We start from the raw sequence: 26,801 nt of genomic DNA, 5'->3' as shown, positions 1-26,801 counted from the left end.
CTTGCCACTGTCAGATTGTGGAGGGCACAACATGCAACCACTATCAGCAACCCCCACTCTGGGGGTGGGGTGGTATTATAGTGCTCCCCCTGAACGGTCCAGGCATTGGAAGTGAGTCTTCAGAAGACCTACGGTTCTCTCTACCACTGTCCTTGGATGGTGGAGAGGCGTCATGAGCCACCTTTTCAATGGATAGCCCTTGTCACCCAGCAGCCATCCATCTAGTTGGGCTGGAGCACTGAAGAGCCCCGGCACCTGGGAGTATCTGAGGATGTAGGCGTCATGGGAGCTGCCTGGGTACCTTGTACAGACTTGTAGAATCAGCATCCTGTGATCACACACTATCTGCACGTTCATGGAGTGGAAGCCCTTCCTGTTGATGAAGGCACCGGGCTCACCTTCTGGCACCTTGATGGCCACATGTGTACAGTCTATAGCACCCTGGACACGGGGGAAGCCAGCAATGGCCGTGAAGCCTCTGACTCGCTCAGCCTGGCTGGCCTGGTCTGTATGGAAATGAATGAAAGTCAATACCCACCTGAACTGAGCTTGTCACCAGCTTCACCTAACTGTGGACAGCTGATTGGGAGACTCCACACAGATCCCCCACTGACCCCTGGAAAGAGCTGGAGGCATAGGAGTTGAGGGTCACTGTGACCTTCAGACCCACTGGTATGGGGTGTCCACCCACACAGATGGAGCTGATCTCCGGCTTAATCATCTGTCAGATGAAGGTAACAGTCTCCCTTGAGAGGCAGAGCCTCCTTCGGCATTGCACCTCGGACATCTGCATCACCGCCTGTAAACCCTGGCAGCAGGGTAGTGACATCTTCTGCGGCCCCTTCCACCTTGGACTACCTGCTGACCCTGCGCCCCTTGTGCCTGCACCTCTCCTCCCACAGGTCCCTCCCCTGGAAGCTGCATTGGGACACCTGGCCCCCTCTCCCTTCTGCCCCTCTCTTCTCAGAGGAGGTGCCACCAGTGGAGACCACAATCCCCATCATCGGGGTAACAGAAGGCTGTCTGATACCTGGAAGGGTCCACACGGTCTGAATTCTCCAGGTCCTTGGAGACACCAAGGATTCTTGAAATAAATGCTAACAATGAAGTCCCGAACAGAGATGAAGCTTCCATATACCAATAAGCCACCAGCAGCAAACTATCTACCAAACTCCTCACTGAGGTGACTCACACTAGCAATGCTGCTGACCCTTTCTATCCCGCCTTTGGACGAGGCTTTTGAAATTGTCGGCTGGCCGTCTGCCCGTTTTGCCCGTGCGACAAGCGCGAAATCGCACGGGCAACAAAAAGTCAGCATCAATTGACTTTTTAATGGCCTTAACTGGCCTCTTAGTTAATGGCGGGCGCGGCTCCGGCACCCGTGTGTGCCCACCGAGCAAAATATCGCGCGAGTGCGTGATGACGTTGGGACGCTCACCCGACATCATCGCGCGCTATTTTACACTCAAGCGTGTGGGGCGCGCACCCGCTCACCGAGCAAAAATTTCTCCCTCGTATTTTAAAACGATGCCGCACTGAAAGAAGCCATTGGGCCCATTGTGCTTTTTTACTTAGTGTAACGGTTGAAGATTTGTTGAGTTACTTTGGCCGACAGAAGAAAAGCCGTATATTATCTTCATAGTACAATCTTCACAGTTTTTTTGTCTGTACTTTTCTTTATTAAAGAAGCAGCATAAGTGCAGTGAATCACCCATCAAGCAGATGATAATGCCCATTGACTCTGCTATTGCTTCACTTTGGCCTCCAGAATAAGCTGAAGATAAATAGTGCTCACGTCATTGGTAATTGTTCGATTGCAGAGGGCACTAACCTGGCAGCAAACTTGCCCAAGAACTAGGGTTGAAAGTATTGGCTCCCTCACCTCTAACCTCTCCAATTCTGCACTCCGCCAGTGCTCACTCACCCATCCTAGGGCGAAAAGATAATTAGCAAAGAAACGAGAAGGTAAATCGGGAGAATTCATGTCACCCATTAGGGTGTTAAGATCTGGAATGCATGACCTGAAAGGGCGGTGGAAGCAGATTTCATGGGAACTTGCAAAACATAATTGGACATGTGCTGGAAGGGGACTAATTTCCAGGGTTATGAGGAAAAAGCTGGTGTGTTGAGCTAATTAGGACAACTCTTTCAAAGAGCTGACACGGACACAATGGGCCGAATGGTCTCCTTCTCCACTGTAAGATTCTGTGTCCATCCTGGCACCACACCACTTTCCAATGGTAGCTAGGAAATGGAAAATCTTCATTACCTGATTGGATGAACTTTGACTGTCAGTCAAACTGCCTGTTTTCTCCCCCCAACCCCAATCTCCAATAACTAAGAAACAAACATTGTCAAATAATTTTATTTTAATTCTCTCCAAGGCTGCTTTCAGGAGTGTCAAGGACGCTCATCCTAAATGCCTGGAGAGTCCTGGGAAACCCTGGAGTGCTGGCAAACCTCAAGGAAGAGAAGAAATTTTGTTTGCAAAATTTATTAGGAACAGGTTAAATAGGAATTCTTACCAGGGGGGTACTTCTTTATTTAGGTTGAACATTAATTGATTGAATTCAATTCTTCGATGCATAAAATGCATTTATGTGTTGCTGCAGTGCAGCCTTTAACCTGAGAGGAATTATAAACAAAGGAACAGTGCACGGTTCATCAGGGTGCGTTTACACTGTAACTGGAGCACTTGCATGACACACCGACTCTTGTTGTTATACTGTAAATCGACCCGAATTCAGAATCAGAGCCCGACTCAGCCATTGGGACCTGGGCCCACCATTTAGGACTGAGATGGGGAGAAATTTCTTCCCTCAGAGGGTTATGAATCTTTGGAATTCTCTGCCCCCAGGGAGCTGTGGAAGTTCAGCCATTCAGCATATTCAAAACTGATTGTTGTTGGGTGGCCGAGTTGTGCTATTAATGATAGAGTTGATCAGCAGATACTTCTTGGGTGGAAATTTTAAGTTTATTTACAATATACTCAGCAGCAACTACACGTGTGCTTTCAACTCCAACTCTATCTCCACACTGACTGTGGAGGTAGCCCGCGCTACTCTCCAATTGGTTACTACAGATCATGTGACCTTCCTAAACAAGCATTATTCTTAAAGATACCTGACACACTAAATAAAACCATAATTACTACATAATAGATTTTTGGACACTAAGGGAATTGAGGGATAGTTTGGGAAAATGAAGTTCAGTTAGAGGATTAGCCTTGATCTCTTTAAATGGTGGAACAGATTCAGGGGGTCATTTGGCTCACTGCTGCTCCTTTTTGTAAAATATTTTTGATGTTATACTCTAACACTGGGGTGAAGCTGAGTCAAACCCCCTTTGTTTAGGATTCAGTTCAGGCCTCAGCACCTGACTTACATCAATCAGTCAGGTGTCAGCTGTGGAGATTTTAGGTGGCTGGTGGATAATGGAGAAGGAACGAGAGATGGGGAAGGGTGACACATACTGGGAAATGGTTCAAATTTATCCTTGGTTCCATCCTTTTACACAGCTGCATACCGCTCCTTGACATTATCATCCAAAAACATGCCAGGCTCTACGTGTATGCTAATGACGGACTGTCCCTTATTTTACCGGATTGTCCCATAGCTGAGCCCAAGTCCCAGGTTACATGCATTCGGGCTGTTGTTTTTCACGTAATTTGGGTTTCTAGTTCTCATGCATGCACAGTAACCGCTCTCCTCCTGTTTTTAGCCTCACAGCCCTGGCTATACTCCCACCCCTGCCCTCACAGCCCTGGCACCGCCCACCCCCACCTGCCCTCTCAGCCCTGGCACCGCCCACCCCCACCTGCCCTCACAGCCCTGGCTATACTCCCATCCCCACCTGTCCTCTCAGCCCTGGCACCGCCCACCCCCACCTGTCCTCACAGCCCTGGCACCGCCCACCCCCACCTGCCCTCACAGCCCTGGCTATACTCCCACCCCCACCTGTCCCAGCCCTGGCACCGCCCACCCCCACCTGCCCTCTCAGCCCTGGCTATACTCCCACCCCCACCTGTCCCAGCCCTGGCACCGCCCACCCCCACCTGCCCTCTCAGCCCTGGCTATACTCCCACCCCCACCTGTCCCAGCCCTGGCACCGCCCACCCCCACCTGCCCTCTCAGCTCCCTATTTTTCTCCATGAGAGTTTGGTCACCCTGGCTGATGACACCCAGTTCTACCTGAACAACACGGCTCTCGACCCCTCCACTGTCTCTGATTTGTTTTTCAAGTGTTTGAGGTGTGAAGGATAATATTGCAGCCATAAATCTATTTTAGCAGCGTACTGACCACACGCAACACGCACATGCTTGTAAAACTCAGGACACAATGGGCGGAATTGCCCGTCCATTGGCATCGGGTGTCATGGCGGGCGTGAGCGGACAATTTGGTGGGAAGGCCACAAATTGGTTTTATGCCGTCATGAAACCAGTTCGCGATCGTCCGCTCCACCCGTCAATGGCAGGGCCGCGTTTCCCCTCACCGCACATCAGGAACCTCATTTCAATACTTCAGCATCTCATTATAAGCCCCGCTTGCCGGAATCAGGAACCCACGCTGGATCATCAGGGCACATCGGCGTGATTGCGTGCTGAAACCTTTCACAACTGTACACAAGCGACGGGCACCTGACGGCTACACTTCACTCGGGACTTCGAGGTTTGTTTTCCTACCTTGCTTCGGGCAGCACTCGCAGTCATCAGCGCCAGGCTTCACAGACAGCACGACATCACTTTTAGGGAGGCTCATGGGCAGGTCTCTACCCACCAGGCCAGCCGTAAGGCAGGGGGGCGGCTTTTCAACGGCTGCAGGGCCAGGGCTTGCTTGGGGAAGGGGAGAAGTGGCCTCAGGCCAGGGAAGAGGCTGCAGAATGGGGGTACTGGAGAATGGGGGTATCGCAGGGTGTGTGTGGGAACACACATTGATCTGTGCAAGAGAGCTGAGGAGGCAGCCTCCAGAGGAGATGAGGCCAGATGGAGATGTGAGAGAGTGAGTGGTGATGTCTCTTGAGGTGGCAGTTAATGAGATGCCAGTGAGCGTGTGGTGGGCTTGTGAATGTGTGAGCTTAGAGTGATGAGACGGTTGCCTTACCCTGAGGGCACAGATGAGATCATTCACCCTCTTTCTGCGCTGGATGGCCAACCTCATCTGTGAAGCATTGGCACTTACCACCAGTGCCACTGCCTCCTGAGCCGGAGTGATGAGATTGCTGACCTCCTGCGGCCAGAGTGGGGGGTGGAGGACATCACAGCGGGTTCCAAAAGGCATTCCAATGACGGGTCACTGAACTCTTCCTGGCTTTCACTGGGGCAGACCTGGGCTGCAAGCATTGAGAACTGTGTGTGTGGCAGGTTAGATGTGGCACCTGGAATGAGGAAAGAGTGAGGTAACAGTGTGGCGGACAATTCAGAGGCTGCCCGCCAGTGATACGGTGTGCGTTTCCTGTGGCTGCATGATTAATGAGGCAGGAAGCAGATGATACGATGCGAAAACCCGCTGTTGTGGCCGCAGGGTTTTTAACGGCCACTACCGCACCTAGTGCAAATCTGGGATCATTCTGCCCACTATCTAACATTAGATGTGATTCCACAATTGAACAATCTCGAGTGTGCTAAAAATTACACTAACAGCCAAATTAAGATTATCAGCTGGGTTTGCAATGTGGCTCACTTATGCCTGCCAGAAGCTACATATATTCATTTGCAGGGACCTGTCCTCTGCAGGCAAGAGGAACATGCCCAGGCATCGCGCCTTTTTTGAATTAAATAAAAGCGTGGGCGGCAATAGTTTCTTGGCAACACCTTGACCAATCAGAATCAACTTCCCACCCAATCAGCACCTCTTTCTCATGCAGTATAAATTATTGCCCTCTTTGAAATTTGACATTCTTGCACCTGTCCTGATGAGTGCAAGACAAAAAGATTCAACGGCATGTTTCTTTTTCAGCAATTTATCTATTTCTATTGGATTTCTTGTTCTAATCTTATGTATCACGGTGTTACTTGAAAAAGAAATGGCTGGTTCTGAGTGATAATAAGCTCCCAGAGCATGCTGGCAGTTATAAGGTTAACAGTGCTTTCACGCTGGGCTGTATTCTTCACAATATTCAAAGAAACTATTACAACGAAAATCTTAGAGGCCTAAAGTCTGTTTATATGCAAATCAAGAAACATCTGGCCCATTGCGTTGTATTGTAATCATTGCCTCTGCGTAATCCTGTCATTATGTGCGTGGAATGAGATGTGAACAGGACTGTGTTCACAGCGTTGGATAATACTATCACTTTATTGTATAAATGGAATGAGGTGGCAATGTCACCATATACCAACTGTAGGATAATCCCTTTATTGTGTGCACAGACTGAGGTGTGACTGTCCTCTCTCTGTTATGCATTTTCTTCTGTCAAAAGCGTCCTGTTAATGGTGGATCTTTAAGTATATTAGAAATTAGATACTGTAGACTAAAACAAACTCTATTGCAACCATCAATCATTTTATTCTCTTTGCCTATGAGTATTTGGGTGCCCTATTATCTCCAGTCACCAAATCTTTCCCAGTCAGGTTGCCAACACCAGTTGGACATGTTCCTGGAGGCTTCACCTCAAGCCCTTCAACTTCCATCTACCCCGTCCAGTCAGCCAGCCTTTCTCCTTCAATTCTCGCCAGTGTTTCAATTGTTTCAAAGCAAATGAAAAGAATGTCCAATTTTTTTAACCCACAGGTAATTTTTTATCTCCCAGGTTGTTTGCTGCAGTGCCCAGGGCAGGATTTTTGTCCCAGTCCGCGGGCATGTAACTTGGGGACAGCATGCCATTTGGAGGGCACCTTCCCAACTCCCAAGCGATTCTGCTGGAGGCAAGTTCGGGGCCAAAAGGATACCCGCCTGCAAGTGGTGGGGACCTTGTTCGGACAATTTCAAAGGCCAATTATTACAGCCATTTTCAGTCAGTCTGCAGGCCCCCTGATGTGTCAAATGCAGGTCAGCTGCCCAGAGACGGCCTCCTGGTGGCAGATCGGGGCTGGGGGTGGATGGGGTCTGTCAGCGTCCAAAGGTGCTTTTTAAGCTCCCCCCCAACCTCCACACCCCTAAACCCCCCTCCCCACCCACATGTCCATCTACCTGGCCAGATCTGTGGCCAAAGGACCCCCTATGGAGGGATTCCCTCTCCAATCCCCCTGCATCATGGGGGCCCGATTATTTTACTGTTAATATTGATCAAGTTGCTGAGAGAGCGTCTCAAGGCAATGCTCCCTCTCTCTCTCCCCACTGTCTGCAATGGCCAGGCCACAGCTCCTTCCACACCAGAAGGTGCCTCTATCGGCCTTCCTACATCATGAGCCTGCCATCTTTAACTGACTGGCGACCATGCCCTCCTGCCACTAATCTGCCAATTCAGACAAAATTGAAGCCTGCTCACTTTATACTGTGGGGTCAGGACCTCCATTTGATCCAAACTTCAGGATCCAACCCAAAATCCTGTCCCAGGAAATTAAACTTCAATTCCTGACTGCTCCATAACAAAGTCATAAAACCTCACCTCTAGTCCACTATTGGAAGGGCAAATGTTATCTAGGCATCAGCTCGTGCTGGGAAGGGGAAGCGACTCTCCCAGGTGTGACATGGCTCTGATTTTCCTTTCCCTCTATCCATCTCTCACGTGACCCTACTTTCCAAATTTCCATGTTCATCAACAAATATCAGGCAGGATTGTGGAAGGCTCATCAACACAATGGCGGCACTGTGGGTCTACCTACACCACAGGGACTGCAGCGGTTTAAGAAGGCAGCTTCACCACCACCTTCTCAAGGGCAATTAGGGATGGGCAATAAATGCTGGTCCAGCCAGTGACGCCCACATCCCACAAATGGTTAATAAACAAAAAGGTCCATCTTATTGGGGAAAATCATGATAAGAATTCATATATTACCTTGTCATCTAGTCAGCAGTTACTGTTGGACACACTGAATTGGACAAGGCAACTAGTCATTTCAACAAAATGTTAAGAAAAAACAAGCAGGAACATTTTTCCATGAGTGTGGCTAGTTCTTAACTGTTTAGGCACTCGAATCATAGAGCGGTCCACTACAGAAGGCCAGTGCACCTGTGTGGATCTTTGAAGAAGCGACATAATTAGCGTTTTCCCCCACAACCCTGCAAATCTTCCCCCTTCAATTATTTACCCAATTATTGATTCAGCTTCCGCCCCCCTTTCAGGCATTGCATTCCAGATCACAACAATTCATTATGTAAGAAATTTCTGCTCATCTCGCCTCTGGTTCTTTTGGCAATTACCTTAAATCTGTGCCCTCTTTTTACCACCCCCTCAGCTTCTCCTTCGTCACTCTATCAAAACCCTTCATGATTTTGAACAGTGCCATTAAATTGCCGCTCAGGCCGGTATCATCCCAGATTTGCACTAAGCGCAGTAGTGGGCGGGAAAAAGGACATTTTACCCCCTGCCCGCAATGGCGGCTTTTCATGCCACATCATCCCAATCCTGCCTCATTAATCACGCATTCCCGGGAAACACGGCGTTTCAATGGTGGGCGGGCAATCATGCTCAGATGTGGGAGGATGATTCTGGCGAGCAGGGCTTATAATGATATACAGATGGATAACAATGAGGTTCCCGATGTTCGATGGCGGGAAAAGCGACCCGCCATTGACGGGCAGAGCGGACGATTTTTGGCCTTCTCGCCATATTGTCAGCTCAGGCCACTAAACACGCCCAACGTCAGCGGGCAATGGAAAACTCTGCCCCTAATCTTCTCTGCTGTCAGATGGAGGTGCCCTCTCTCTCCCTTACCCACAATGGCAGGTTGTAGCAGCCCTTTCTGTGCTGCAGGCCTCCTGTCAGCCCCCACAACTTCGAGAGCCCACCTGCCATTCTTAATTGGACAGAGAGTGTGTCATTGGGCCACTGATTGGCCAATTCTGGCAAAATTACTGTCGGGTGATTATTCCCGAGGCAGAGCGGGGTTGGGACCCTGACATTTGACCCTGGCATTGGGTGCTGCTCCAGAATGCAAAATCCTGCCCATGGTTACAGTTGGACTTATTTACTCTGAACTGGGCAAGATAGTGTGGGGGAGGACAAAATCAATTCAAGTTTCCACCTCAGATCATCAGCTCGTGGCCTGTGTTGAGACGTGCATGTGCGTTTTTTTTATTCTTTCATGGGATGTGGGCGTCGCTGGCAAGGCCAGCATTTGTTGCCCATCCCTAATTGCCCTTGAACTCAGTGGCTTGCTAGGTCATTTCAAAGAGCAGTTAAGAATCAACCACATTGTTGTGGATCTGGAGCCATATGTAGGCTAGACTGGCTAAGGCAGATTTCCTTCCCTAAAGGACATGAGTGAGCCAGGTGGGGTTTTTACAAGAACAGCTTGATGGTCACCTTTACTGAGACTAGCTTTATACTCTGGATATATTAATTGCTTTTAAATTCCACCAGCCTCCACAGTGGGATTTGAGCTCGTGTCTCCAGAGCATTATGCTGGGCCTCTGAATTACTTGTCCAGTGACTTCACTACAGTCTGCCCGCATTAGGGTATCAAGTGAGAATAGGAAGGGAGATGGCCATGATTCCATTCATTTTCATAGCTATCTGAAAACAGAGGTACCCAGAGGTTGTACTTGTACAGAGAACTTAGTATCTTCAGAGAAGAGAGGAAAATGAGACTAGAAATACCATGCCTAACTATAGCAGAAAAAAAGAACAATAGTCTTAAAATATTTGAACAGAATGAGCAGTATGGCACTTCTGTGACTGGGCTAGTAATTCTGAGGCAGGACTAGTAATCCAGGGAACCTGGGCTGGATTATACCAGCCCTCTGGAGGTGAGCTGGGAGATGGGTGGCTCCCGAAGACATTGGGAAGGGAACAGGCAACTAATTAAACCTCTTCTGCTTCCCCAGTTATAATCGCTCCATTATTGGAGGCCTTGTATTTAGTTGCCTGGGCCCCAAACTCTGGTTTATCCTCCCTACACCTCTCCACCTCCCTACCTCACTTTCCTCCTTTAAGACATTCCTTAGAACCTAGTTCTTTAACCAAGCTTTTGGTCATCTGACCTATGTGGCTCGGTGTCATACTTGGTTTTACAATACACTTTGGGACATTTTGTTACTTTATAGGCGATATATAAATATAAGTTGTTGTTGTTTGTTGGATGCATGACTTAAAATGGACTGAATGGTCCTCCTCATCCATAATTATCTTGTGATCTTATGGTGTATAACTTATCAGTTAAATTGTGTAGATACAATGCAGTTTATATGTGTGACTTTTTTGCAGACAGCTGGCCTCTTCCAAATTCTCTGCTGTTAACAGGTAAGGTCCTTGTGAGAGATCAGGTGCCTCAGGCTATCTGTATGTGAATGTGGGCAGTTACATTATAATCAATAAAACTATATTTGCATAAAGTGGCAGGTAGTGTGCGCAAGTGTAGGCACATGATGTCCCTCGAATGAGCTACAGGGGGATTACCACGCCATCATGTCAGTATTTCTTGTGATAGCACAAGAAATGTGCGCATTTTTTCCTGTGCCAGTTATCACTGTGAACATGTAACATTCATCACGTGATTCATTGTCATTTCTTTTGGGTATTGTATCCTCATCACGATGAGGGAGGTTACTGTTGGGAACTGGAACGATGTCCATTTTGAGCATCCAGTGTCCAGTTCCAAGCACTCATGGGCAAAGGGAAGATTAGCCGCAGAGTAAAATTCCATCTGCTCTCTGGCAGCCCCAGCATCAAAAGGAACATCCTTTGCAGCACCAGCGTAACACTTCCCCATTAGCCTGGCACTTCTCCATCTCCCACACCATCCTATGAGATTGTTAACTTAGCGTCAAATAAAGGGCTTTGGATCCATGCCCGCTTGCAACCAGATTAAGACTCACAAGCGAGCACATTTCACAGAGAACAGGCAGCAGGAAAGCCAAGACTTTTATTCCTTAGGTAAGGTCTGGATTTGAAGCAAGATCCCAGAGATTGACAGCCAGTGTGTCTTGCTCAAAACTAAGTTTCAGTGAAAGCTGAAAAGGTCTCCATAAAATGCCCTCTCCCTTTATGTTTTGTCCTTTATGCCTGTAGCTGAGAATTTCAAAACCTATCATTTCCTTTTTACAAGGAGTTTATTCAGCATATTATTGAGTTTAAATTGGAATTGCCACACCTCCTGTCCTTTGACTTCATTTTTCTCTTCATAATCCCGAAGTATTTCTTTAGGCTAACATTAATCAAACTTTCCTCATATGAAATTTCTTATACCCAGAAACGTCTGACCTCGCAAGCTATGTTTTCACTAAAATTGCAATGCTGCATAAAGAGTTTGCTCACTACCTTGTATAACAACAGTACAACTGCTTTTGATTTAATTTCCTAACCAGCCAAATAATGCGTTTTGCTTCCATTTCAGTGGCTTGGCTTAATTTGTTCACTGTGTGATCGGATCACCCCACCACATACCCCTGTCTGACATGATCAAACTCAAGGACCACTAAATGGTCATCAGTCTTACTATAAAAAACTTCCTGTGGCTTCCTAATCAGAAAATCTATGACCTCGTTGCTTTCAGGTGTTATAATAACCGAAACGCCCTTTCCTATTGAGGTTTTCATGCTTTTTTCATTGTGTACACTGAAATAGAAACAATTAAGATCTCGGAGTGCCAATAATTTGGCAAATCTTCCCTTTGCACTTCTCCATTGCTGTGCCTCCAGTTCTAAGCATCTCCAGGTTCGATTCTTGTGCAATTCCAAACTCTTTAGGGCAAATCTAAACAGGAAGATAAGCGTTAGTGAGTGAAATTGAAATTTGGTTAATTTGAAGTGAAACTCATTGAAGCTTGACTAAATACTTTCTAACTCTGGAATTATTCCAGCTTATGAATGAGATTAATGAAAAGGATAATTCTTTCTGACTCGCAAAATGTTGCTATTTACACAATAAGTGCCCCCTCCTCCCTAGCACACACTTTCATCCATACTTTAGAAAACTACCTTTACTCCTGAGTTTAACGTCTCTTACAATGACGCGTAGTGACATATCGTGACACTACTACCCCTGGACAGACAGCAGATGACTGGGTAACTGACAGGTCAGTCACCTCCAGAGACTGCAACGCTGTAGGTGGCTAGGATACGTTTTATGCGATTGATATTATGTAATTATCCTCCACTCACTGTATATCGCTGAAGGAAGCACCCTGCTTATATCGGGTGAAGCTTCTGCAGTTGTGGCCGTGAGTTCTGTTTGTTGTAGTTTGTGGAGACCCATGTCAAATAGACTCCGTTAATAGGCATAGTTTAACTTGCTGTTTGCCTTGTTTGTTGTGCAATAAACTGCTGTAAATGCTGCTGTAAGTCCTGTCCTGCCGTTCTACAGCTTTATCCATAGTGTCTTTCCTGTTGAATTAGGATCAAAAAGTTGCACCTATGGTACTCCGGTTCAGGTTAGCTTAGTCCACATTTTTTGAGCTCTTTTGAGTGAAGGCATTTTTTTTCTAAAAGTCATTATTTGATCTATTGATTTTTAGCAAGTCTCAGAATAGCCTCCAAATATTTTTTCTTGTTTTCCCATCTCTAATTGTCCTTGAGAAGGTGGTGGTAAGCCACCTTCGTGTAGGTACGTCCACCCCCCTCACCACTGGCACACAGTAGCAGCAGTGTGTACCATCTACAAGATGCACTGCAACAAGTTGTCAAGTCTCCTTCAACAACGCCTTCCAAACCCGTGACCTGTTGGGCATTCCAGGATTTTGACCCAGCGACAGTGAAGCAATGGCAGTATACTTCCAAGTCAGAATGGTGTGTGACTTAGAGGGGAACTTCCAGGTGGTGGTGTTCAAATGCACCTGCGGCCCTTGTTCCTCTGGGTGGTACAGGTCATGGGTTTGGAAGGTGTTGTTGAAGGAGACTTGACAACTTGCTGCAGTGCATCTTGTAGACAGTACACGCTGCTGGCACTGTGTGCCAGTGGTGAGGGGGTGAATGTTTGAAGGCGGTGGATGGGGTGCTGATCAAGTGAGTTGATTTGTCCTGGATGGTGTCAGGACCCTTGACAAGGACAAGCGGCATAAATAAAAACAGGAAACGCTAGAAATACACAGCAGCTCAGGCAGCATCTGTGGACAGAAAAGCTGCTTCGTCTGTCCAGGGCCTGCTGAGCATTTCCAGCACCTTCCCTTTCTGTTTTCATTTTGTCATCTGCAGTATTTTGCTTTTGTACAGGTGGTGTAAACTTGACTTGTGCTCCTTTGGGTATAGAAGAGCGAGGGGGTGATCCATTTGAAGGATCTAAATTGTTAAAACCAGGTAGATAAAGGGATCCAGGGCATTTGGAAGGGAAATCGGGGCAGAGTTTTTAGGTCAGTGTGCAGGCGTGAGCCCAACCTGCTCGAGCTATGCCAATGTCATCAAATACTGCTCGTTAAGTTAAATTAAATATGCAAGTTGATATAGAATAACTTACACTTACTGAGGAATAGGAACATTTATAAATCTTCAAGATTTATGATTAAGATCTTTTTGAAGGCTCAGTTTGCTCCATGTAGATTGAGCAGTGCACATATGACAGGAGGAAAATAGATCATATCTGGCTAAATGTAGCTGCCGATGTACAGTAGAATCTTACAAATACCCTTCTATAGCTCAGCTCTATAATAACATGACTAACGTCCCCAGCAGGCGCTTGACTGTTTGGCTGCACCTTTTGACTATTGTGGGAGACGGTGGCACAGTGATAATATCATTGAGTTACTGGTTCAGAGGTCTGAGCTATGACTTGGGATGCACAGGTTCAAATCCCACTATAACAAGTCACGGAATATAAATTCAATTAATTAAGAAATCTGGAATTTATAATAATGAACATGAAATTATCATTAATTGTCATAAAAACCCATCTGGTTCCCTCCTGTCATTTAGGGAAGGAAATCTGCTGTCCTTATCCGGTCTGGCCTACATGTGATTCCAGATCCACTCTGAAGAAGGGTCGAATGGACTCGAAATGTTAACTCTTGTTTCTCTCTCCACAGATGCTGCTAGACCTGCTGAGTTTTTCCAGCATTTTCTGTTTTTGTTTCAGATTTCCAGCATTTTGCTTTTATTTTAAGCTCATTAAAGACTTGTTAAGAGCAATTAAAGAGGCCAGTGGAATTTTCCAGTTGGGTGTCTGGCTCCTTGGAGTTTAGCCAGCAGGCTAGTGGTGGGGTGGGGGGGCAGCACTCTAGGCAAGCCCTCTACATACTGCCTTGCACAGGGGCCCTCTACATACTGCCTTGCACAGGGGCCCTCTACCAACCCTCTCCCCCACCTCACCCACACCACCAAAATACAGCCATGGTGGCCTAACTACAGGAACATTTTTTAATTAAGGTTTTAAAAACATTGGTGAAAGAGCGCCTCCATATTGATGTGCCTCTCTGCTATTTAACAGGCATCAGAGCCTCACAAGCTGGAAAGCCTCTGATTGGCCCTCCAGCTTTGAGAGACCACCCACTGCCCTTAATTGGACAGAGAACCCATCTCCATGCTAATTAAGGGTGAGAAATCCCAAAGGGTGATTCTTTCCCCTTAGGCCGGGCCTTGGGACCTGGAAACAATCCCAGCTTCAGGTTGTGCACTATTGGCAACAAACTCACCAAAGTACGGCTATGAAATTCTCAATAACCTGGAATTAACACCTGGGTTGAGCTGATGGAGAAAGAAAAATGTGTTAATGCAGTAATGTTGCACCTTCTGATGTCAACCCAATTATTGGCATGAAACTGCTGATTAAAGTAGTGACGATATTGGTCTCTGTAACAGCTGGATAATGACTGTTCTTTGATAAGTCACAAAGGATAATGCAACAGCTAAGCACCCATCAGCTGTTTTCTTCATTTATCTTGATAGTACAAGGGCTGTTTATACTTGAGAGGAGCCTTCTATCACTAGTTTTCATTTATTGTAATTATCTGCAGATAATTAGTGCACTATGCTTACTATTAAACAGACAACACAATTAGAGCCTTGTGGACTGAATAAATGAAGTAGAAATCAGCAGAGTCAACCAGTTCTGAAGTTGGCTAATGAATCAAATTGGAAAGGGCCATGTTTGGTTCTGTTGCAGCTGACAAACATGAGATCAACACAATTAATATCATCATTGGGACCTGACTTTCTTTGAAAGGATGGCATTGAGGTGTAGCCGTTACCGTGGTAACAGAACAGCTAGACCTCGCTTCAGAGAGGTGGTACAAAAGAAGTAGATCAAGCTGCCCATTACTGATACTGGTGTCCAGAAAGTATACTCAGTCACTCGGTTACAGAGAGAGATGCCTCGGGTCACGCTGCCCTCACCCCCTCTATCCACCCACGCACATTCAGACCTGTTGAATGAGAAAGTAGGCTGCATTTCAGGCAGAATACATATCCAAAAATGGCACCTTTATCCTAATGAACTGTGCACATCATGAACAGGGTCATTATCTAGTTGGATGAGAAGAGTAGTATCGTAACAAGCCAATTGGCAGTGACTGATAGATGTTTCCTGAAAATCTCTTGAGTAATTAATCCAATTTACTGTGGTCTATCACATGCCATTATGTGGCCTCTCCAGAACCTGTGAAGCATATGAAGAAGGCGGAAAATATTTTGATAAAAACTTTAAAAGTGCATATAATTTTTATGCATACATGACATTACTTGGCTTGTGAACCACATTCTATAATCCCTCACGGCTTCACCATGTATGAATTATCAGGCTTTTTTTTCCACTTTAATTTCTTGTGGCTAAACCCCAAACTAAGGTGCTGGGAATAATTACCACCAAATAGAATGCAGACCGTAGTAGTCAAGAGCTGCGAGTGTCCTTGATAAGAGTTCAAGGACAAGGCTTGCCATTGGACAGGATTGAGACAGGTTCTAGATGTATGTAGATCCAGGCAACTGTTAAGTCTTCAATGGAATTTGAAATGGGTCAAAATAAATGTCAGACTCGGGCAAATGGCCAGGCAATGGATGGTATGATGATATGATTCACTCATGTACTCATTGGGGAAATATCTTCTCCTGAATTGCCAAGTAACCCTAGACACCTCAAAGGCAAATGTTTGCCTTGTGTCTCTCAGTTCATCTCAACAACAATAACTTATATTTATATAGCACCTTTAATGTAAAATTTCTTCACTTCCAATATACCGTGGGCTGCAGTTCTATAAAATTGCATCAAAATAAAGTTGGATTCCTCCACGTGCTGAGGTTTGGATGGTTAATACTGGGGCTGAATTCAACAACAACTTACATTCAAAAAGTGCCTGTAATGCACTGAAACGTCCCAAGGTGCTTCACAAGAGCGTTATAAAACAGAGTATGGCACCGAGCGACATATGAGGCGATATTAATTGTTACGAACAGTCCCCGGGCGAGGTCCCCTGATTTGTTAACTTCCCGAATGGGACCCCAATTTTGTTCTGCTCCCAGGCGAGGAGGATTGAGCTGGCGCCCTTTCTTTATTCAACACCCTCGGTTAGTCGCGACAAGGTTGATTTAAATGGGATCCCTTCCCCGTGGATACTTTTTCCGAGTCCAACCGCATTTACCTTTCGAAGGAGCCAAATTAACCAGGCTTTCTTGAGTCAAGGAAAGAGTAAGTTTATTAGTTACTAAAAACCTGAGAAAAGTAATAAAAGCACAACACACTATCGCACAGATCATAAATCAAAAGTTAGGACTCCAAATAAAAGTTTTAAAAGATATATGAGTCAGTCTTTGGCTTGTGCGTGAGGCGTAGATGGTGAAACGTTGCAGCCGTTAAGTTGGGTGATTCCGGTAGAGCTGACTTTGGCAGTTTAGCAACTGGTTTGGAGACACTTGGTTCTGCAGGGTAGCTGAAGAGGCTGTCCTATTTCCTTTTTGATTGTGGCTTTGCTGAACCTTGACTCCAGCAACAGTGAGAGGGAGGGGGAGAGAGATAGAGAGAGACTTCACCTGCAACTGCAGGGGTGATTAGTTGGTCTTCTTGTGCTGTCACTCTCACAGCACACCAGCGCACTAGCACCGCTCTGTGTATTCCTGTAAAGGGGGATAAAAGTATGTCTTGCGCCTAGAATCTGCTTTCTTAGGTCTCTGACCATTTTACACATTCTGAGATATGAATTAACAGGAGATGAATTTTAGATGCCTGCTGAGATCTGGTTATCAGTTTTTTATATCTGCAACCACAGGAGATTAAAGTTCAGTCTTTTGTTTCTTTCCTATCTTCCTTTCAAGTGTCTCTGCTTGAAGACGGCCATGATACCTTTTCAGGTGCAACATTCCATGTTCTCTCAGGACACGTCTGTTAATATAATCCACATAAGAATTTTTCCAGAAAGTGATCACTTTATCAGATATCTTTTGCTCAGTGTCCTTGCTTGTATTTCTTTAAAAACACACACATCCTTCTTAAAAAAATTTAATATGGCCGTAAGTAGTTCATGGCAATAATTGGCTTTTCATGACATAGGTCAGACGACTGAAAGCTTTATCAAAGAGGTAGGTTTTAAGGAGCATCTTAAAGGAGGAAAGTGAGGTGGAGAGGTGTAGGGGAAATTCCCATATGTAGAGCCAAGGCACCCGAAAGTGCGGCCACCAATGGTGGAGCAATAAACTCAGGGACGCTCAAGGGACCAGAGTTAGAGGAGTACAGATATCTCGGAGGGCTGTGAGGCTGGAGCTTACAGAGACAAGGAGGGTTGAGGCTATGGAGGGATTTGAAAACCATGATGAGAGTTTTAAAATCAAGACCTTGCTTGAGGGGGAGCCAGCGTAGGTCAGTGAGCGCGGGGGTGATAGGTGAACAGAACTTGCTCTATGTTAAAACACAGAAGCAGAGTTTTTGACGATCTCATATTATTTTACTTCACGCTTTAAAATTGCAAGGGCAGCCCAATAGAAATCTTTAGAATTTCTTCTGCACCTTAAATCAAAATTGTCACCCACAGCCCTTTTAACCCATTCACATAGAAGGAATTCTACAATCTCAGTTGCCAGCAAGCTTCAGGTCTGGTATTTTAAGGCATAATGCGTGAAAGCAACAAGGAGCTGCAGAAAATCCTAATAATTAGCTATTTCCCTTTATAATAATTACGATTATGTAATAATTCAGAAGATTGCAGTTCCCTAAGGTCTGTTGGGCTTAGTTGAAATTGATCTAAATGAATACCAGCTATCGATTGCAGCTATCTGTAATAGCTCCAGCTGTCAAGGTGAACTTCTGTGATGTCAACACTATCTTCTGTGGTGACACAACCACTGTAATCATTCAAGAAATAGATGACGTGATAAGGGGACTGCAGTTTTTTTGTGGATGAATGTGGGCACTTAACTCTATGAGCCTTTGGGAGAGCTGTGTCCATTAAAACTTTAGCAATCAGAATGAAGCAAAACTGACCTTGCCAGTTCAACTTGGCAAAATTTGGACCCAAACTGGACTAACCAAGACTAATTTTTCAATTACCACTCAAAACGGCTAAAATAAGTTAGATAAAAGCCTTTAAATGGATATACTAGATGTCAGATGAAATTCAACATGGATAAATGTGAGGTATTATGCAATGGAAGAAAAAAATGAGTGATAGATGTATTCAAATTTGTCAAACTAATGATGGGATCTAGTAGTTATCAAGCCCAGGCATTGCAGGAGAGTCAACAACCCAAGCAGAAGTTTAATCATCATTCCTACCTTTTAACTGGCCCAAGTCTTCTGGTCTCTAAATCTTCAGAGATTTTTCTTTATATTCATTCATGGGATGTGGGCATCGCTGGCTAGACCAGTATTTATTTCCCATCCCTAATTGCCCTTGAGAAGGTGGTGGTGGTGAGCTGCCTTCTTGAACTGCTGTAGTTGATGTGGTGTAGGTACACCCACAGTGCTGTTAGGGAGGGGGGTTCCAGGATTTTGACCCAGTGACAATGAAGGTTTCGCAAAATATTTCTAAGTCAGGATTGTGAGTGGCTTGGAGGGGAACTCCCAGGTGGTGGTGTTCCCATGTGTCTGCTGTCGTTGTCCTTCTAGATGGTAGTGGTCATGGATTTGAAAGATGCTGTTGAAGGAGGTTTGCTGAGTTCCTTCAGTGCATCTTCTAGTTGGTACACACTGCTGTCACTGTGCGTCGGCGGTGGAGGGAGCGAATCTTTGTGGATGGGGTGCCGATCAGGCGGGCTGCTTTGTCCTGGATGGTGTGAAGCTTCTTGAGTGTTGTTGGAGCTGTACTCATCCAGGCAAGTTGAGAGCATTCCATCACACTCCTGACTTGTGCCTTGTAGATGGTGGACAGGCTTTATTGGAGTCAGGAGGGGAGCTCCTTACTGCAGGATTCCTAACTTCTGACCTGCTTTTGTAGCCAGTATTTATATGGCTGGTCCAGTTCAGTTTCTGGTCAATGGTAACCCCAAGGATGTTGATAGTGGGGGATTCAGAGATGGTAATGCCATTGAATATCAAGGGGCGATGGTTAGATTCTCTCTTGTTGGAGATGGTTATTGCCTGGCACTTGTGTGGCCCAAATGTTACTTGCCACCTATCAGCCCAAGCCTTGGTAATGCCCAGGTCTTGCTGCATTTGGACATGGACATGGAGGAGTCGTGAATGGCGCTAAATATTGTGCAATCATCAGCAAACATTCCCATTTCTGACCTTATGATGGAAGGAAAGCCATTGATGAAACAGCTGAAGATGGTTGGACACTACCCTGAGGAACTCCAGCGGTGATGTCCTGGAACTGAGATGATTGACCTCCAACAACTACAACTATCTTCCTTTGTGCTAGGTATGACTCCAACCAGCTAAGAGTTTTCTCCCTGATTCCCATTGACCCCAGTTTTGCTAGGGCTCCTTGGACTCGGTCAAATGCTGCCTTGATGTTAAGGGCAGTCATTCTCACCTCACCTCTGGATTTCAGTTCTTTTGTCCATGTTTGAACCAAGGCTGTTATGAGGTCAGGAGCTGAGTGGCCCTGGCAGAACCCAAACTGAGTGTCAATGAGTAGGTTATTGCTAAGCAAGTGTTGTTTGATAACACTGCTGATGACCCCCTTCCATCACTTTACTGATAATGGAGATTAGACTAACGGTGATTGGCCGGGTTGGATTTGTCCTGCTTTTTGTGTACAGGACATATCTGGGCAATTTTCCACATAGCCGAGTAGATGCTAGAATTGCATCTGTACTGGAACAGCTTGGCTAGGGGTGCGGCAAGTTCAGTGCTATTGCCGGAATATTGTCAGGGCCCATAGCCTTTGCAATGTCCAATGCCTTCAGCTGTTTCTTGACATCACGTGGAATTGAATCAAATTGGCTGAAAACTGGCATCTGTGATGCTGGGGACCTCCAAAGGAGGCTGAGAATGATCATCCATTGGGCACTTCTGGCTGAAGATTGTAGCAAATGCTTCAGCCTTATCTTTTGCACTGATGTGCTGGGCTCCCCCATCATTGAGGATGGGATATTTGTGGAACCACCTCCTCCAGTGAGTTGTTTAACTGTCCTCCACCATTCACAACTGGGTATGGCAGGACTGCAGAGCTTAGATCTGATCCATTGATGTGGACTCACTTAGCCCTGTATCTCACTTGCTGCTTATACTGTTTGGCACGCAAATAGTCCTCTGTTGTATCTTCACCGGGTTGACACCTCATTTTTAGGTATGCCTGGTGCTGCTCCTGCACTCTTCATTGAACCAGGGTTGATTCCCTGGTTTGGCGGTAATGATAGAGTGGGGGATATGCTGGGCCATGAGGTTAGCCAGAGAGTGGTGAATCTATGGAACTCATTGCCACAGAAGGCTGTGGAGGCCAGGTCATTGAGTGTATTTAAGACCGAGATAGATAGGTTCCTGATTGGTAAGGGGATCAAAGGTTACGGGGAGAAGGCGGGAGAATGGGGTTGAGAAGCTTATCAGCCATGATTGAATGGTGGAGCAGACTCGATGGGCCGAATGGCCTAATTTCTGCTCCTATGTCTTATGGTCTTATGGTTACAGATTGTGGTTGGGTACAATCCTGCTGTTGCCGAAAGCCCACAGGGCCTCATGGTCACCCAGCCTTGAGTTGCTAGATTAATTTATCCCATTTAGCATGGTGGTAGTGCTATACAACACGATGGAGGGTATCCTCAATGTGAAGATGGGACTTCGTCTTCAGAAGGACTGTCTGGTGGTCACTCCTACCGATACTGTTATGGGCAGATGTATCTGTGGCAGGCAGGTTGGTGAGGATGAGGTCAAGTATGTTTTTCCCTCTTGCTGGTTCCCTCACCACCAGCCGCAGACCCAGTCTAGCAGCTATGTCCTTTGGGGCTCAGCCAGCTCGGTCATTATGGGAGATGCGCAGAACCTACGGAAATCTCAAAGAACAAACATACCCGGAAATTACCGGGAAGTTTAGATTTCCAATGGACAGATTCCCTGTTGCCCAAATCCATTCGTAAATATCTCTGACCTTGAGTTCAGGGCAGAGACTTGGACCAGATTACGCGGCACTTACCCTGGAAATGTTAGACAGTTTAATACCTGATCTAACTCACTGGTTAGTCAGGGTAACTAAACTGAGCGACACATCCGACCCCCTCCTCCCCTGAATTCACCCCCCCCCCCCCACCCACTCCCCGACCACCTGACTATGCCCCTGATCACCCCCAACCACCTGGCAATCCCCCTGGCCACCCCGCTACCCCCTCAACCATCCCCCAATCATCTAACCACATCCCCAACTACCTTTCAACTGCCCCTGACTATGCAACTAATTCTCGACCACCCAGCCAACACCCAAACACTCCACAACCACCCGGCCACCCAATTACCCCCCGACTATCAACCAACCATCCGGCCAGCCTTCTGACCACCTGACTCACCCCCGGCCAGACAAGGCTATCCCCCTACCCACCTACCCTCCGACCACCCAACTAGCCCCCTGACCATCCAACTATACCCCCAAGTACCCCACTACTCCCGTGACCCAACCTGGCTATCCCTCCCTGACCACCTGACTACCTGCCAACCCAACTTCCCACTCCGCCACCTAACCACCTCGCCCACCTGCCCATCCACTCAACTCACCCATTCACTAACCCCTATTCATTCATTAAAGGTCTTGAGACCTTTTAAAAACGTACCTGAATGTGGCAGCTACTGTCATAATAAGGGGGTGCTTCCTCCCCTCCGCCCAACTCTCCTGCATTTGCTGGACTTACCCAGGAGTGGTTGCACTGCCCATTTATGCTTCAGCTGGGATGGGAAAATACGGCTGTAAAATGGGCAGTTCTGTCGAGTCAGAGAAAACTTTGCAGACAGTGGTAATGCACCCCACATTGTCACTGACCGAAAGGTCTAAGCCAATATATATAAACTGAATTCAATTACATTCCCCACTACCATTACAATGTATGCTTAATCCTTCAGATATATGCAACATATTTTCATCATAATTTTTTTCTGGGTCATAAGCTTAATGTAGACTGATGAAATGTCTCCTCATTATTAGGATCCGAGGTTTTGTACCACCCAGTCCTGCCAGTTTCCTGGGAGATTTCCTGGCCAAGCGCCAAAGTTTCAACAGGAGCTGGTTCGAAGCCCCATGGATTTTCAGGGCCATTATAATTGCGCTGTTTATTTAATTTTATTTTACCACCCAGGGGATAAATGAACTCTGCGTTTTTTTTTTGTCAAGAGGGCTTTCATCTCATCAGTGGAACCATGGAAGTTACAGGCACAGGAGGCCATTCAGTCCAGTGTGCCAACACTGGTGACAATTATTCAGTTCGAGCCATTGAATCTAACCCCATTTCGATGGCCCTTCCGTATATCCTTTTCTCCTATTCAAATGTTAATGTGATTTCCTTTTAAATGATGAGTTAGTTTCTGCCTTAGAAGCCATTTATGGTAAAACTTTTTGTGTTCCAATTAACAGTCTGTGCAATTCATCTAATTATCCCGGTCCATTCTGCCCATGGTTATCTCCAGTCTATTTTCTTTGTTATCATTTTGTCAAACTGTGGAAACAAACTTTCACCAATACCTAATTTTGAAAATCTTCAATAACTTCTCCAATTCGAGAGTACTCGTGCCAATTTTTGAGCCTTTCTTCATAGTTATAATCTTTCATTCCTGGCTGAATATTCATTACACTGTGGTTTTAAAACTGTTTGTGCAGGTGGATGTGAAAAGTTGCAAGCCATACTCCAGTGAGACCTCGCTAAAGCCTTGTACACAATGACTGTCTCTTTCCTTTCTGTTCAATGCCTGATGTATAAAACCCATAATTTTGGGGTGGGTGGGTGTCTTTTGGCAGAGTGCACAGTGGTGATGTCGCTGGACTGGTAGTAGTCCAGAGGCCCAGGCTAATGTTCTGGGGACCCAGATTCAAACCCCACCATGGCAGCTGGTGGAATTTAACTTCAAATTTGGATTTGAAAACTAATCTTAATGATGGTGCCCTGAAAGAATCATCAGTAGAAACCCATCTGGTTCACTCCTGTCCTTCAGGGAAGGAAACCTTCCATTCTTATCCGGCCTGACCTACATGTGAATCTAGATCCACCGCAACATGGTCGCCACTAACCACCCTCTGAAAAGGCCCAGCAAGCCACACAGTTGAAGGGCAGTTAGGGATGGGCAACAAATGCCAGTGACACCCACATCCCATGAAAAAAAAAATATTCTCATTTGCTTTTTTTTAAACAGGATATGTGTATCTGTGAAGTTCATTGTTCCTCTTCTGTTAAAATTCTTACTACATCTGGTATATTTCCTCTTGCCGCCACTTTTTCTCAATTTTACGTCTCTCTGCACTGAACTACGTTCACCATCAATCTGCCCATTCTACTAACTCCACCAGGGACTTAGATTTAAATGATTAAGTCACTGGTGGTAATCATTAAAAACATTTTTAAAATGCCTGTCAAAAGATTAATCCCTTTCTTGACACCATTAACCCTCTGAACACTGGGGGCATTAACCTTCCCTGGATGTGCTCTCGTTCCATAGGCCACTGACCAGCTTTCCTGTCTCAATGACACTGTAACTATCTTCATTCCTCAGGCTTTTAGTTAGCCTAGAAGAGGAAATATAGGGAGGCTAGCCAAAGAAACAATCAGCGAGAACTTGTATTCAATAAGACTATCTCTTTGATCCCCATTACCTCTCCAACCTTGAGTTCATCCAAAGCCTGCTGCCCATATCCTAACTTGCACCAAGTCCTTTTCGTTCATCCCCCACTATGCTCACTGATTTACACTGGCTCCCATTTGACAACGCATCCATTTTAAAACGCTTATCCTAGTTTTCGAATTCCTCCATGGCCTCGCCCCTCTCTATCTCTGTAACCTCCTCCAACCCTCCAAGTTCTCTGCACTTGTCCAATTCTGGAATCTTGCACACGTCCGATTTGCATCAGTGCACCATTGACGGAGGTACCATCAGTTTCCTTGGTCATATGCTCTGGAATTCTCCTGACTCTCTACCTCTCTTTCCACCTTTAAGATGCTCCTTAAAACCCACCTCTTTGACCAAGATTTTGGCCACCAGTTCTCATGTCTCCTTATGTGGCTCGGCGTCAAATTTTGTTTGATAATGCTCCAGTGAAGCACCTTGGGATGTTTTGCTATGTTAAAGGTGCAATATAAATGCAAGCTGTTGTTGTTTTATGACGACTAGAGATTCTCCGATCCAGTGAACAATTCACGATTGTTGCTAATGAAGGCAGATGCCAGAGTACGTTTTCTGATTGCAAGTGTTTGGTGCTTATTTACTCAGCCAATGGCAGGTACAGGATCCAACAATCTTGCACTCGGGAAATGTAGAAAAGGACTAAATGCACCAAAGAAATCTTTTCAGTTGCTTTAATGGTGTACGTGGAGCAGGGTCCTGGCCCCCATCCTTGATTTGACAAGATATAAAATCTAAACACGGCAATGATGCATAAGGGCTACAGCAATGAGTCACACCCCAGCACTTCATCTGCAAGACAACTGCTTGTTGCAAGAGGCAGTTTGTGAACTGTGGCACTGCACGGGGCTAACTTCTGTCGAGATATTCTGCTGAGGGATTCAGTGAAGGTGCAGGCACGAAGCAGAGTCCATTAACCTTTGGAAGGCACTGCTGAGGAATTTCCAACACATGAACAACAGGAAAGGAGTCAGATATCAGTTTTATTTGCACGGTTAACTCCCTCGTTTTTTTTTTGTTTCCAAAACAATTGTGTTAATTGGTAAATGGCCCATGTTCCATCCATTTTACATGTTCCCCCTCATGTCTTATCACAGTGGGAACTGCCAAATATGCAGTAATTGCCCCCCCCACCCCCCCTCCCCCTTTCTTACTTGATAATAAACAATATACTCACGGTATCTGGAAACGTGCAATGGCCGTTGGTTCCTGAGAGGATTAAGATGCCCTTTCTTTGTTTCAGAAGATAGAAAGCTCTTTGTGGGTATGCTGGGGAAACAGCAAACAGAGGACGACGTCAGGAGACTATTTGAATCCTTTGGCTCGATTGAAGAGTGCACCATTCTTAGAGGCCCTGATGGAACCAGCAAAGGTTAGTTATCCCCTTCTACCTCAATCCATTATTTTCCTTAAATTGACGGTCTTCATTGACTGGCCAACTTAGCCTTATACACCGGCTAAAGGTTTTGCAGATTAGGTTACCGAGTTGACTTGGCAACAGTGACATGGCGTTGGGTAGCTTCGTGTAATAAAATGATTGACAACTGACAGGATTGTCATTGGTTTACTAATTTTCAGATCTGCTAACCATTTCAGGAGTTATCTAGCTTTGTTATCGAACCAAGATTAGCTTTGTGTTAGCGGACGCATTTAAACTGGGAATTAATTGATTAAATGATTGATTCATTATTATCCACTGTTGAGATAGTTGACTTTTCTTTTATTCATTCATGGGATGTGGGCGTCGCTGGCTGGGCCCAGCATTTATTGCCCATCCCTAGTTTTCCTTGAGAAGGTGGTGGTGAGCTGCCTTCTCGAACCGCTGCAGTCCATATGGTGTAGGTACACCTACAGTGCTGTTAGGGAGGGAGTTCCAGGATTTTGACCCAGTGATTATGAAGGAACGGCAATATAATTCCAAGGCAGGTTGGTGAGTGGCTTGGAGGGGAACTTGTAGGTGGTGGTGTTCCCATGCGTCTGCTGCCCTTGTCCTTCTAGGTGGCAGAGGCCAGGGGCAGTGCACACTACACACTACTGCCACTGTGATCCAGTGGTGGATGGAGTGAACGTTTAAGCTGGTGGACGGAGTGCCGACCAAGTGAGTTGCCTATTAGCTCATTCAGGCAAGTGGAGAATATTCCGTCCCATTCCTGACCTGTGCCTTGCAGATGGTGGAAAGCCTTTGGGCATCTGGAGGTGAGCTACTCCCTCCAGAACACCCAGCCTCTGACCTGCTCTTTTACCAGGGTATTTATATGGCGGGTCTAGATAAGTTTCTGATCAATAGTAACCCCAAGATCTTGATAATGGGTGGGGGTGGGGGAGGGGGGTGGTGTTGGTAGTTAGGGATGTGGGTTGGGGGTTGAGGGGGGTTGGTGGTGGTGGTGGGATGGAATTCAGCAATGGTTATGCCATTGAATGTCAAGGGGTGTTGGTCATTACCTGGCACTTGGCCAGTAAGATATATACTTTCAATTACTCAGATGGTTAACTTGATGTGGCCATTAACCAATTTGGTCCTGCTTGCTGTGTTCTTTTCTCTAGAAAACAGAAGACTGTAGGATGACCTGATAGACATAGAGAAAATGTTTCTACCTGT

General features: G+C 46.0%; 1 protein-coding gene across 3 annotated transcripts in view; it reads left to right on the top strand.

Annotated features, from left to right (window-relative positions):
* Positions 1-26,801, top strand: part of LOC144669960 (CUGBP Elav-like family member 4) — a 728,627-nt gene that overhangs the window by 626,288 nt on the left and 75,538 nt on the right. For all 3 annotated transcript variants that reach the window (XM_078532250.1, XM_078532252.1, XM_078532249.1), the window contains exon 4: positions 25,446-25,574. In XM_078532250.1, the coding sequence (XP_078388376.1) occupies positions 25,446-25,574 (129 nt within the window). The remainder of the gene's footprint in view (positions 1-25,445; positions 25,575-26,801) is intronic.

This window comes from Cetorhinus maximus, chromosome 30, assembly GCF_964194155.1.
Source record: "Cetorhinus maximus chromosome 30, sCetMax3.hap1.1, whole genome shotgun sequence".
In the NCBI taxonomy this organism is placed as follows: Eukaryota; Metazoa; Chordata; class Chondrichthyes; order Lamniformes; family Cetorhinidae; genus Cetorhinus; species Cetorhinus maximus.
Note: the sequence above shows the minus strand (reverse complement) of the source record. Positions and strands in the feature narration are given on the sequence as shown.